Raw genomic sequence first — 14,281 nt, forward strand, 5'->3', positions numbered from 1 at the left:
ACACTGTGATCCTGAGAGAGACAGAGTGTAAACAAGAACACTGTGATCCTAAGAGAGACAGAGTGTGAACAAGAACGCTGTGATCCTGAGAGAGACAGAGTGTGAACAAGAACACTGTGATCCTGAGAGAGACAGAGTGTGAACAAGAACACTGTGATCCTGAGAGAGAGAATTTTAGAGTGAGCAGTCACAGAAAATATAAGCGCCTGAAAATTTAAAAATGTATATGTTTGTTAGTGAAATAAAATGCCAATTTAATAACATAAACATATGTAAAGTAGTACTTAAAGTAGTATTTAACGTAATATGAAAAAATAAGGGAAAACATTTGGTTAAATATTATAAAAACACCAAAAGAAGATCAAGACCAAAAGAAACAAGAACACAGAGAGGAAAGGGAAGGAAGGAAAGAATAGAGAATTAAAGGAAGAGAAGACAAATTAAAAGAAAAGGAAAGAAAGGGAAAAAAGAAAGAAAGAGAAAGAAAAGATAGAAGTAAATAAGAGGAAAATTAAGAAAGGAAGAAAATTACAGCGGTAGAGGTAAGCGTTTTACACTACCATCATTTTATTTTATAATTTTATAGTAATACAAAAAATACTACAACAATTAAAAGTTCAGTTTACTTTCAAAAAAGCAGCCGTTGGCAGAGACAGTTGGAAATTGCAACAAAGTGTAGCAGATTCTCCCAGTTGCCATGGAGACGAGTCAGAGTGCAGAGAGCAGGGAGTTCCAGTACCCGGCTGAACTGCGCAGTGCACAGGCCAGGAAGCATCATAAACTGAGCGTGCTGAGAGAGAACCCGGAGTGTGTCTGTACACAGACTACTCTGGGACAGGAGACAAGAAGATGAGAAGCAACCTCATCTTCTACACTCAACACCTCAATGCCTGGCACACTGCTGTGTGTAAGACGTACAGCAACGTCACAAAAAGAGGGATCTGCCAAGGTAGACAGATCCTGTTAAGAGAAGACTCTGACCCGGACAGCACAGTCTTGAGTATTAATGTCTACCACAGCGGAACTGGGCAGTGAGGCTAGCCTGACCTCCTTTGAAAAAACATATAAACAACTAAAAGAGGCAGCAGAGATTGAAAAAACACACACTACAGCCAACGACCCCGAGAACACCGACCCTGAAGACCCTGAAGATCCTACCTCAGACAGCACAACACCCAACACCAACCTGCCCACCCCCATGACCCCCAGCGACACCCAGCACATGCGGGAGCCAGCATCACCCAGCAGCTCAGAGATGAGGTGAGCCAGCTCAAGAGAGAGAACAGGGTGGCCATCACCGAGCTGACCAGTGAGATGAAGGACCTGCAGCAGGAGAACGCGAACTTAAGGACCCAGCTGACCAGCGTCAAGGAGGAAATGCAGCGCAGAGAGAAAACCACCAACAAGGAGCTGCAGGGATTGAGGGAGCAGCTCCACAGATACACAGCCCCCCCACCCCTGCTCCCCGTGCTACCACCCCCGCTACACTCCTCCCCCCGCTGCCCCCCACACTCCCACCCCGGTCCCATCCCCCCCCCCCGGTCCCCCTCCCACCCCGCTCCCATCCCCACCCCCGCTCCCCCTCCCACCCCGCTCCCATCCCCACCCCCGCTTCCCCCCCGCTCCCACTCCCATCCTGCTCCCACCCCCATCCCCACCCTTGCTGCCACCCACACCCACAGCATGCTGGCCAAAAAGAAGACGAACGCAGAAGTGGCCCTCCTCATTGACAGCAACGGGAAATACCTGGACATGAGGAGACTGTTTCCCAGCCGGCGTGTCAACAACATCCGCTGCACAAACACGGAGCGAGCCCTGCAGCTGCTGAATCGGGACACACTGGGGAGCCCGAGCTGCATCGTCATCCACACCGGCACCAACGACCTGGGCTCCCTGCGCCACGACACCGCCAAGGCCGTGAGGAGGGTGGCTGAGAGAGCCACGCAGGAGTTCCCCGACTCCAGAGTGGTCATCTCCACGCTGCTGCCCCGAGCCGACACCCACCCACACACCATCAACGCTATGAACGCAGAGATCACCAGAGGCTGCGCTGCGCTGCCTAACGTGCACCTGGCACACCACCCCACAGTGGGCCCCTGGCACCTCTACGACAAGGTGCACCTCAACCAGGAGGGGGTCAAAGTCTTTGCCAAGACCCTGAAGGATGCAGCCATGGGCCGTAGCCCAGCCAGCCCCCCCCCCCCCGCAGCAGTGCCAGCATAGCATGCAGCCCCCCCGCACTGCAGCGCACACATCCCGCCCACGCAGCACCGTACAGCCGCCCGCCATCCGGCCCCCCACTCGTCCCACTACCGCCAGGCTCAGCGACCACCAGCAGCAACTCAGCTATGCTGCAACTCTGTCCCAGCCCCTACTATATATATATAGTAGTACTACTAAATTAATTACTATATTTGTACTTTACTGTTTAAAGGAAACTTAAAATGATAAAAGGTAGTGTTATTGTTAGACATTTTATTTCATTAAGAATAATATTGGTTGGATTACATGAGTTCATGTACTGTTAGCTGTTGGAACATTCAGGGCCTGTATTCCTCTGCTTTTGGGCTGAAGAGCATAGACCCTGAATTTTAAATACAAAAGATGTAGATGTGATAGTTCTGTTGGAGACATGGTGCCGTGCAGACGCACTCACACACTGCCCCTCAGGCTACAGGGAGGCGATAGTGCCCTCTATTAAACTGAGCACAGTCCGGCGCGGCAGGGACTCAGGGGGGATTATAGTGTGGTACAGAGAGGAGCTGGCCAGCTACATCAGCCCAGTCAAACAGGGCCAAACACACACATGGATCAAAATTAACAAGGGAATAGCCCAATGTCAAAATGACATATACCTGTGTGCAGCATACACCCCCCCTTCTGAATCCCCCTATTACAACGAAGAGTATTTTAACACCCTCCACACAGAGATCGGCCATTTCCAGGCCCAGGGGAATGTGCTGCTCTGTGGGGATTTCAATGCCAGGACAGGCTCAGAGCCTGACTGTATAAACACCCAGGGAAACAGCCATGTATTTGGACAGACCCCTCTGTACCTCACACCCACCACAATCCAGAGAAACAACCCTGACTGTGCCGTGAACAAAAATGGGAGAGAATTAGTGCATCTCTGTCAAGCCCTAGGTCTGTACATCATTAATGGCAGGATCAGAGGGGACTCTTTAGGGAGGTTCACATATTGCTCAGCTCTTGGGACTAGTGTAGTTGACTATGCCATCACTGACATGGACCCCTCCTTTCTAAGTGCATTCACTGTCAGGCAACAAACTCCCCTGTCGGACCACAATCAAATCACTGTGTTCCTGAAAAGAGGAAGTCAGGCAAGCAACACACAGACACAGACCAGTAAGCTGTACAATCTGAATCAAACATACAGATGGGCTCCAAACAGCACAGAGGAATATATCAAAGCAATCAGTTCCACTGAAATAACTAACACCATTAACACTTTCCTCAACACTCTGTACCAACCTAATATGACAGGACTAAATCTGTCTGTTAATGACATCAATCAGATATTTGAAAAAGCAGCCATAATGGCAGATATTAAAAAGACCAAAAAGAAGATCAATCGGAAACAAAAACACACACAGTCATGGTTTGATGATGAATGTAAATCAATACGAACAAATCTAAGAAAATTATCTAATCAAAAACACCATCAACCACAAGACACAGACTTACGTCTGAGGTACTGTGAGACTCTAAAACACTACAAACACACCCTCAAACAGAAAAAACAAAAACACACAAACAAAACCCTCACAGACATTGAAAAATCTGTTGACCAAAATCAGTTCTGGGAAATGTGGAACAATTAAACCCAACATAACAACAAGAATTGACGATACAAAATGGAACAGTTTGGAAAAATTATTTTGAAAACCTTTATAAAGATATTCAACAAAAAGATCTAACAGATAAACAAAATGAAACTAGAGAAAAACTGAAATTACTTGAACAATCAATTAAAGATAACCAAAACACAACTGATGTTCCAATCACCCTACAAGAATTAACTAAGAAGCTGCAGGCACTGAAAACCAGAAAAGCCTGCGGCCCTGACAGCATCAGCACTGAGATGCTCAAACACAGCAGCCCTAAATTACAGGAGGCAATGCTTAAATTGTTCAACATGGTACTAAGTACTGGTTACTTCCCTGACATCTGGAACCAAGGGCTTATATCCCCAATTCACAAGAGTGGAGACAAATTCGACCCCAACAACTACCGAGGCATCTGTGTGAGCAGTAACCTGGGGAAGGTATTCTGCAGTATCTGGCCTTCCTTAACGAACACAATGTCAAATTGGATTCCTACCAAATCACCGCACAACAGATCATATTTACACCCTACACACCCTAATAAACAAACACGTACACCAAAAAAATAAAGGAAAATTTTCGCCTGCTTCATTGACTTTAAAAAAGCATTTGATTCTATTTGGCATGAAGGTTTATATTACAGAATTCTTCAAAGTGGTGTAGGGGGTAAAATCTATGATATAATAAAATCAATGTACACAGAAAACAAATGTGCAGTCAAAATTGGCAACAAAAGAACTGATTTCTTCACTCAGGGGCGGGGGGTGAGGCAGGGCTGCAGTCTGAGTCCAACACAGTTCAATATTTATATTAACGAGTTGGCTACGATGTTGGAGCAGTCTGCAGACCCCGGCCTTACTCTACACGACACAGAAGTCAAGTTCCTGCTCTGTGCAGATGACCTGGTCCTGCTGTCACCCACAGAGCAGGGGCTGCAGCGGAACCTGGCACTGCTGGAGCAGTACTGTCAGACCTGGGCCCTGGCAGTAAACTTTAAAAAGACCAAAATAATGATTTTTCAAAAAAAGGCCAGAACTCAGGGAAACAGATACCACTTCACCCTAAACAACACTACACTAGAACACACCTCAGACTACACTTACCTGGGCCTGACTATCAGTGCGTAAGGGCGCTTTAACCTAGCAGTGAATGCACTAAAGGAAAAAGCCAGAAGATTCTATAAAATAAATGTTCCTATCAAAATATGGCTAAAATTAATTGACAGTGTCATCCAGCCCATTGCGCTGTATGGTAGTGAGTTATGGGGTCCACTCAGTCAACAGGACTACACTAAATGGGACAAACACCCAATCGAAACCCTGCATGCTGAACTCTACAAAAACATCCTACAGGTGCAAAGAAAAACACCAAATCATGCATGAAGCCCTGAAAAGAGTCCTCTAAGCCAGCTGGCCCTGAAGCTCACTGCACTGAACCCAACTAATAATACTAAAACAAACCAGCTTCAGGTCAGCACTGCTTACCAGCCCCCAATCAGAGTCAACCAAATTATAAAACTAACCAAAAACTGCTATTTGAAACATTGGGACACAGAAACAAAATCTCAAAATAAACTGGATTGTTATCGGGCCCTAAAAAGAGATTACACTCTGGCAGAGTATCTCTCTACTGTCAGAAATACAAAGCAGAGACAGATCCTGACCAAGTACAGGCTCAGTGACCACAGCCTGGCCATTGAGAAAGGCCATCACCGGCAGACCTGGCTTCCTAAAGAAGAAAGGCTCTGTGGTCACTGTGAAACAGGAGAGGTCGAGACAGAGATGCACTTCCTTCTTCAATGTAAGAAATACTCAGAAAATAGACAAACTTATTTTAAAAAAAATTGCAAATTCCCTCCCAAATTTCCCAAACATGACCAACCCTGAAAAAGTCCCAATCCTCCTGGGAGAGGAGGGAAGCACAGCCCAACTAGCAGCCCAGTATGTGTCTGCATGTCACAGACTGAGGGACACACAATGAGAGCTCTGCACAGGAGACACACACACTTATGTATATACAGTATGTATGTTGTTGTGTATGTAGGCATGTATGTATTATGTAAATACTTATTGTCCTGATACATGTTTATTGTTAGTAGTGATATGTGTTTTTTTTTTTTTTTTTTTTTTACTGTATTTTATAAATCAGTTTAAACACGGTGATCCTGAGAGAGAGATTGTGAACAAGAACACAGTGATCCTGAGAGAGAGTGATAATGTTTTGTGATAATTTTCATTGTTGAATTGCTTTGTCAAAACTCAATTTCATTTTGTCATGCCAATAAAGCATTTTTTGAACTTGAATTTGAGAGACAGACTGTGAACAAGAACACTGTGATCCTGAGAGAGACAGACTGTGAACAAGAACACTGTGATCCTGAGAGTCTGTGAACAAAAACACTGTGATCCTAAGAGAGAGAGATAATGTTTTGTGATAATTTTGATTGTTGAATTGCTTTGTCAAAACTCAATTTCATTTTGTCATGCCAATAAAGCATTTTTTTAATTTGAATTTGAGAGACAGCATGTGAACAAGAACACAGTGATCCTGAGAGAGAGAGAGTGAGAACAAGAACACTGTGATCCTGAGAGAGAGAGAGTGTGAACAAGAACACTGTGATCCTGAGAGAGAGAGAGTGTGAACAAGAACACTGTGATCCTGAGAGAGAGAGAGTATGAACAAGAACACTGTGATCCTGAGAGAGAGACAGAGTGTGAACAAGAACACTGTGATCCTGAGAGAGAGAGAGTGTGAACAAGAACACTGTGATCCTGAGAGAGAGACAGAGTGTGAACAAGAACACTGTGATCCTGAGAGAGAGAGTGTGAACAAGAACACTGTGATCCTGAGAGAGAGAGAGTGTGAACAAGAACACTGTGATCCTGAGAGAGAGAGAGTGTGAACAAGAACACTGTGATCCTGAGAGAGAGACAGAGTGTGAACAAGAACACTGTGATCCTGAGAGAGAGAGAGTGTGAACAAGAACACTGTGATCCTGAGAGAGAGAGAGTGTGAACAAGAACACTGTGATCCTGAGAGAGAGAGAGTGTGAACAAGAACACTGTGATCCTGAGAGAGAGAGTGTGAACAAGAACACTGTGATCCTGAGAGAGAGAGAGTGTGAACAAGAACACTGTGATCCTGAGAGAGAGACAGAGTGTGAACAAGAACACTGTGATCCTGAGAGAGAGAGAGTGTGAACAAGAACACTGTGATCCTGAGAGAGAGAGAGTGTGAACAAGAACACTGTGATCCTGAGAGAGAGAGAGTGAACAAGAACACTGTGATCCTGAGAGAGAGAGAGTGTGAACAAGAACACTGTGATCCTGAGAGAGAGACAGAGTGTGAACAAGAACACTGTGATCCTGAGAGAGAGAGAGTGTGAACAAGAACACTGTGATCCTGAGAGAGACAGAGTGTGAACAAGAACACTGTGATCCTGAGAGAGAGAGAGTGTGAACAAGAACACTGTGATCCTGAGAGAGAGACAGAGTGTGAACAAGAACACTGTCATCCTGAGAGAGACAGAGTGAGAACAAGAACACTGTGATCCTGAGAGAGAGACAGAGTGTGAACAAGAACACTGTGATCCTGAGAGAGAGAGAGTGTGAACAAGAACACTGTGATCCTGAGAGAGAGAGAGAGTGTGAACAAGAACACTGTGATCCTGAGAGAGAGACAGAGTGTGAACAAGAACACTGTGATCCTGAGAGAGAGACAGAGTGTGAACAAGAACACTGTGATCCTGAGAGAGACAGAGTGTGAACAAGAACACTGTGATCCTGAGAGAGAGACAGAGTGTGAACAAGAACACAGAGAGAGAGAGAGAGAGAGAGAGAGAGAGAGAGAGAGAGAGAGAGAGAGAGAGAGAGAGAGAGAGAGAGAACAACAGCAACAACATCCACAGCACAAAGTAGTTTCATGTTGGATTGTGGTAAAGCTATGCCCCTATATCCTATAACCAGTGATATGTTGCTAGTGCTAACCAGGTATATGGGAAAATGTAAGTGTGACATGCAGACAGATAGATGTACAGACAGATAAACACTCCCTATATGCCCAGAACCTGATTCTAAATAATGTCAAAATCAAGTTTCATGACAATTGGATAAATGGTTCTCTAGATGTATGGAAAATGTGTGTCATATATATGGACAGCTGAACAGACACCCCATATACCCCCTGGATCTGATATTATCAATAACTTTCCCTACATTCAATGTTACTGTTGACCGCCTCCACTATATCACCTTTGGGTTAATAAAGGTTTTGAGATTGATTTTTAAAACTCGATTAGCGCCCCTGCAGGACCAAGTGGGATTAATAAAACCGGTCGCTCACCTTCCTCTGTAAACAAATTTCATTGGCTCCACTGCCAGCGCTGTGGCGACGATGTCATCAGCGTTGTGTCTCCGCCCACTAACCACCATCAAACCATCCATCTTCCCCACCACAAAAACCAGCTTATCCTTCAGATGGGGAGGGAGAGAGGGACAGAGAGAGAGAAAGAAAGGAAGAGGGACAAAAAGAGAGGGGAGTAAAGAAAGAGTGAGGAGGAAGATTTTAAAGACAAGAGCATCTCTGTCATGCCAAAGCTTATTTCAATTGAATTGAAACATAATTCGTCAATACATTTGTCCAAGAATTTTCTTTTAAATTTATTTTCTTTCAGTATTACTAAATTGTTTTGCTAATAGAACAGACATAGCAAGACATAACTAAGGGCCACGTACAGTAGGAGCTCTTTCATTAAAAAAAATAAATAAATAAAAAAAGACAGATTTAAACTTGGGGTACATGTTTTGTTAATGTCCCTTGACTCTGTGGTCACTCTAGTTACTTACTCACCGGCCCCACGAAGCCTAGCAGGCCAGTCCTGGTGAAGTGCCGGTCAGTGAGGGGAACCCCTGCAGCGGTCAGAGGAATGGTCTGGAGGACAAAATAACAAGCAGGTCACCCAAGAGCACAGAGGTTTCACAATGCAAGGAGGCTGGGGGGGGGGGGGGGGGGGGCGGGGACAAATCTGAACTGTAGCATCTACTCAATATGTTTTTATTCCCCTCTTCTGCATATTTAAGTGCTTCACTGCACAGCGCTAGAATCTCCGAGGCTGGTTTCAATACTCTTGGACAATTAAGGCAACATTAAACAAGATTAGTGCTAATCCGGGTCTGTGAAACTAATTAAGCATAATTGTTATTTATTTATTTAACACATTTATAGTGTCAAATTCACAGTTTAGAGTGTCCAATTCCGTTCCCTCCCTCACTGCAGAAACTCCCTACAATCTCACGACCAAGCCAGTCCTTACAGGGATGGGAATAAGACTCCCACTGCACAGCAGTTTGATCCATTCCTGGTTTTACGTAGTTTAATAAGCCCCAGCTTATTACCGATACACTGTGACTAATCAAGCTTGTAGTAAAACCTGGAATGGGTGAAACTGCTATGCAATCGGAGTCTGCCTGCCATCCCTGCATTTCCTCCTGCCCTGGGGTTCCTGCTCTCACCTCGAAGATGTTCTTGGTGATGCCCGGCAGCCCATAGTAGGCGATGCCAGTGGTGTTGGAGCCGACGCAGATCTCTCCTACCTCGTCCGTCTTGCACAGGTATGGGGTGCCCTCCACCCTCACCACGCACACCAGAGCTAGGGGGCAACAGGGCACAGTGAGAAACCACTCCCCTAACGGAGCACAGGGAGACAGTAAGAAACCACTCCCCTAACGGAGCACGGGGGCAGTGAGAAACCACGCCCCTAACGGAGCACAGGGAGGCAGTAAGAAACCACTCCCCTAACGGAGCACAGGGAGGCAGTAAGAAACCACTCCCCTAACGGAGCACAGGGAGGCAGTAAGAAACCACTCCCCTAACGGAGCACAGGGAGGCAGTAAGAAACCACTCCCCTAACGGAGCACGGGGGCAGTGAGAAACCACTCCCCTAACGGAGCACGGGGGCAGTGAGAAACCACGCCCCTAACGGAGCACAGGGAGGCAGTAAGAAACCACTCCCCTAACGGAGCACGGGGGCAGTGAGAAACCACGCCCCTAACGGAGCACGGGGGCAGTGAGAAACCACGCCCCTAACGGAGCACGGGGGCAGTGAGAAACCACGCCCCTAACGGAGCATTGGCGAGGGCCGGGGCACTGGGAACACTTTGTTATTCAAGCAAGGAGCCCAAAAACAAACAAACACCTCTTCACAACAAACAGCAGGAATGGAAATAAGATTTCCATTGCATAGAAGTTTGATCCATTTCTGGTTTTACCATGTCTAATAAGACACACCTAAGCTTGTTACCTAGCTAATCATGCTCGTTGCAAAATCTGCAATGGGTGAAACTGCAATGGTATGGGTCTTATTTCCATCCCTGTATAATGCAATATGCACCGAGAAAAAAAAAAAGCTATTAATTATAGGATTAAAAGAAGACATCTGTGTTTATCATTATATGGGGTCAATTGCAACTGCAAATAATAATTCATAATTAATTGCAATATATACATAATTGATTGATTACAGTTCAATTTATTTGTCATGCAATCACTATTCTTGTATTTTCAAATACTTTTAGTGACTCCATTTGTTGGAAAAAAATAAGAGTTATTTAGAATAAAAACATGTTAATGTGTCTAGTTGTTTTTGTTACTTTTTAGTGTAATTGTAATTTTAATTGTAATTACTGCAGCAGAGCATGTAACCAGGAGGACCCCGGTTTAAATCCTGGCTCACTCACTGACTCACTGACTCATTGTGTGACCTTGAGCAAGTCACTTAACCTCCTTGTGCTCCAACTTTCTGGTGAGACATAGTTGTAAGTGACTCTGCAGCTGATGCATAGTTCACACACCCTAGTCTCTGTAAGTTGCCTTGGATAAAGGCGTCTGCTAAATTAACAAATAATAATAAATAATTATAATAATAATTGAGCCCATGTCTGCTAGCAATGCGCAAGGATGGCACCTGTTACTGTGTAGCTAACTCTGTGAGGCTCTGAACTTGACCACGTAGACTAATCAATGAAATCATGTTGAACTGAATCAAGATTAAGCACTCCTGAATTGTCTGTTTACGTCTTTATTGAAGACTGGAGTAAATCCATCGGGCTTATATAGCTTCTGATTGAGCTGTACCCAGTCAACACAGTACAGCTACAGCAGTGTTCCAGTAGTGTTGTCCGATCAGTTATTCTACAACAACGCTCCTTCCTTGTGGCTCCAGGACCCTGATCCAGCCATTTCAGCTCACCGTACAATTAAAAACAGTCCAGAGCCCTCCTGCTAGCACGTCTTTTTAATTAAATCCACTTGAGAGACACAGCTTTAAACACTACAATGAGAAGATAAAGAAGTACTAAAAACTAGGTGTGTAACAAGTCATTGCGTATCGATGAATCGGGATACTTTCTTTACATGATATATCATCTCATAATAGAGGTATGTATTGTTTGTAAGACCTAAAGTACACAACATAACTCACTGGATAAAGAATAAGTGGGTTTTACAATTGATAGATATGAATACATACTCTCCCTATCTCATTTAATTAGTGTCTTAACAAAATGGTCCATCCTTAAATGACCATTTGATCTTATTATCCATCATATAAGTAGCCAGAGAGGACAATGTCTCGTGATACACATTGTGTCGTGACAGGACAACCACATGTCTCGTGACAGTCAGGACAATCACATGTCTCGTGATACACATCGTGTCGTGACAGTCAGGACAATCACATGTCTCGTGATGCACATCGTGTCGTGACAGTCAGGACAATCACATGTCTCGTGATACACATCGTGTTGCGACAGTCAGGACAATCACGTCTCGTGATACACATCGTGTCGTGACAGTCAGGACAATCACGTCTCGTGATACACATCGTGTCGTGACAGTCAGGACAATCACATGTCTCGTGATACACATCGTGTTGCGACAGTCAGGACAATCACGTCTCGTGATACACATCGTGTCGTGACAGTCAGGACAACCACATGTCTCGTGATATACATTGTGTCGTGACAGGTGTTGTATTGTTAGTGTTGTGCAAAGAGTGGCTCACTGACCCCCTGGCATGACCTGACCCACGTCCTGCACGGTCAGCACGGAGAGCTTCTCCTCACTGTCCACACGGATCACGCTGTGACTCAGCCCAGTCATCGAGAGCACTGCCTTCCCAGGGGGGGGTACGCCCATCTCCGGGGGTCTGCGTGACACAGAGAGGCAGTGTTACAAAACTATCAACCAGCAACTGAAGCACATCTTTACTTTATTTTCCTTTCACAGAAATGCAACCTCAATGTGGAATAAAGACAAATCTGACCCTTAACTAGTGCTGCACAAAACGATTATTCGGATCAGCTCTCCACAATCAGATGAGGGTCATTGGTGTTGATTGGACTAATTTACCATTCCAAATGAAACATGTGAAGGAACACCAATCCAAGAAGCTGCCTCTTCACTTTGGATGGTAAAATTAGCCCGATCAACACCAATTACCCTCACCTGTAGAGAGAATAAATTGGTTTGTGCAACACGACCCTTAACATAAAAAAAAAAAGAATTACATAACCACGTGGACGGAAATACGATGAGAAACGGTTTAGAAATGACATTTATTTGCATAACCAGAATTTTGTTTTTGCATCTAGGAAAGCTGCCCAAGTACAGTAATAAACTGCTCAGGTGCACCTTTCCTGTCCTGGTCCTCTAGACTGAACCTCTCTGTGGAGCTACAGTGTGTCTCTGCTGGCCTGCATCTCCAGCGTGGCTCTGGTAACGTTGGAACCTGCAGTGTGGCACCGTACCTGCGGATGGCGACAGTGAGGGCCTCGGAGGAGGTGGCGCAGGGGCAGATGACCTCGGGGCGCAGCCCGCGCGCCTGGAAGACGTTCAGGAAGGCGTCACACGACGAGATCGACCCTGCGGACGAGAGGGCACAAGACAGAGGGCAGTTAGACATGACACACAAGACAAGTTCTTTCATTTTCTTCTGAAAAGGACAAAAACACCTGCTTATTTAACCCTTTCATGTATTGCTTTTTCAATAAGTATTTGGGGTATAAAGCATATAAAGCAGATCCATAATGCATAGATTCAAAAAAATAAATGAAAACAAATGGTGTGACCGATTGCCAAGAAGCAACAATCATTTTTAACCTGAAGGGACCCAGCCTTGGTCAGCACTCCATTAAAAAGGACGTTGTCAATGTTGCATGCAATCATGCTATACAGGGTGCTGACAGCTAACTTTTCTAAATGAAGAAATGTTTTAAAGTATATAGTGACACGCTGACCCCAATGCGTGTGGTTTTATGCAGTAAGCATTTCTACATTGCTGTCTCTGAACGAGTGCGAGTGGAGACTCAGTCAGAGTGGCACTCACAGGGGTTGGCCCCGTCGGCTACGATCAGCATGCGCAGGGAGCTGAGGCTGATGTCCCGCTGGTCTCTCTGTGACAGGAGGGACCAGTGCATGTCCCGTGACTTCACCACCGCCACGCGCGCTGAGGAAGAAACACAGTCAGCAGGGGGCACACTCTCACAGCTCACACAGATCATTTCGCAGTTTTCCCCCCATTGCTTTTCCCAATGCATTTACCATAGAAGTTCAAACAGATAACTTGAGAATAAGGCATAGAAACAGAGCTTCCTTTAACCTAAAGCAGAACCAGACGTCATGTTTTAAAATAAAAGTGCTAGAACATGTGTTTCTTTAAAAACTGCACAATTTAGCCCCTTATAAGTTTCCCATTGCACAGATGGGAAATGTTTAAGCATGCTTTACCAAGATAGGTATGGCAAACTGTGATAAATGCAAGGTAAAACTACAGAGAGAATAACTTTTCAAGGTAAGTAGTGCATGTGAGGAGGCTTACCTTTGTAGGAGTGCACTTTCTGTATCCAGGACAAGGGATTGACCTTCATCAGGGAGTAGGGGATACTGATCACATGCATCCTGTTCATAACACTCTGTCACAGCGAGAGAACGACAAGAGACTGAGACACCCTGTACTATCAACCAGTACTGTACAAACTGAGATAACAGCTGCATTTATTTATCATTTATTAAATGCAATCGGATATGCCTATAGGAGGGTAGAAGTGGATAATAAACTTGGTGCAAATTCAAAGCAGTCATGTTCCTCATGTAGAGTGCGACAGACAGGTCCGAGCAGTGCAAACAAATCCCCCTTTTATTGAATAAAGACCCTAAAAACCGAAGAACAAAATTAGAAAACTTATTTAAAAATGTGGAATACGCAAGCCAGATATTTGAAAATGAAAATGCTGCAACATGTGCTTCTTTCAAAACTACATGTTTCTGACCCACAGTATAGAGTGAATGGAAGAATAATGGAACCACTGCATTAGCTCGGACCCCTTTAACAAATCCAAACCCATTCCCAGAGCTGCATATCCCCGGTGAAGCCCCCCTGC

General features: G+C 44.9%; 1 protein-coding gene across 8 annotated transcripts in view; it reads right to left on the reverse strand.

Moving 5' to 3' along the window:
* LOC117406140 (disco-interacting protein 2 homolog A-like) overlaps window positions 1-14,281 on the reverse strand; it is a 133,244-nt gene that overhangs the window by 19,906 nt on the left and 99,057 nt on the right. For 7 of the 8 annotated variants that reach the window (XM_059032033.1, XM_034009995.3, XM_034010015.3 and 4 more), the window contains 7 exons: window positions 13,720-13,813; window positions 13,228-13,347; window positions 12,650-12,764; window positions 11,909-12,048; window positions 9,356-9,492; window positions 8,694-8,774; window positions 8,187-8,314 (listed from right to left, as the gene is read on the reverse strand). In XM_059032033.1, coding sequence (XP_058888016.1) covers window positions 8,187-8,314; window positions 8,694-8,774; window positions 9,356-9,492; window positions 11,909-12,048; window positions 12,650-12,764; window positions 13,228-13,347; window positions 13,720-13,813 — 815 coding nt within the window. Of the gene's footprint in view, window positions 1-8,182; window positions 8,315-8,693; window positions 8,775-9,355; window positions 9,493-11,908; window positions 12,049-12,649; window positions 12,765-13,227; window positions 13,348-13,719; window positions 13,814-14,281 lie in introns of those variants that run through there. The other variant, XM_034010061.3, reaches the window with a different exon arrangement.

Source organism: Acipenser ruthenus, chromosome 10 (genome assembly GCF_902713425.1).
Source record: "Acipenser ruthenus chromosome 10, fAciRut3.2 maternal haplotype, whole genome shotgun sequence".
NCBI lineage: Eukaryota > Metazoa > Chordata > Actinopteri > Acipenseriformes > Acipenseridae > Acipenser > Acipenser ruthenus.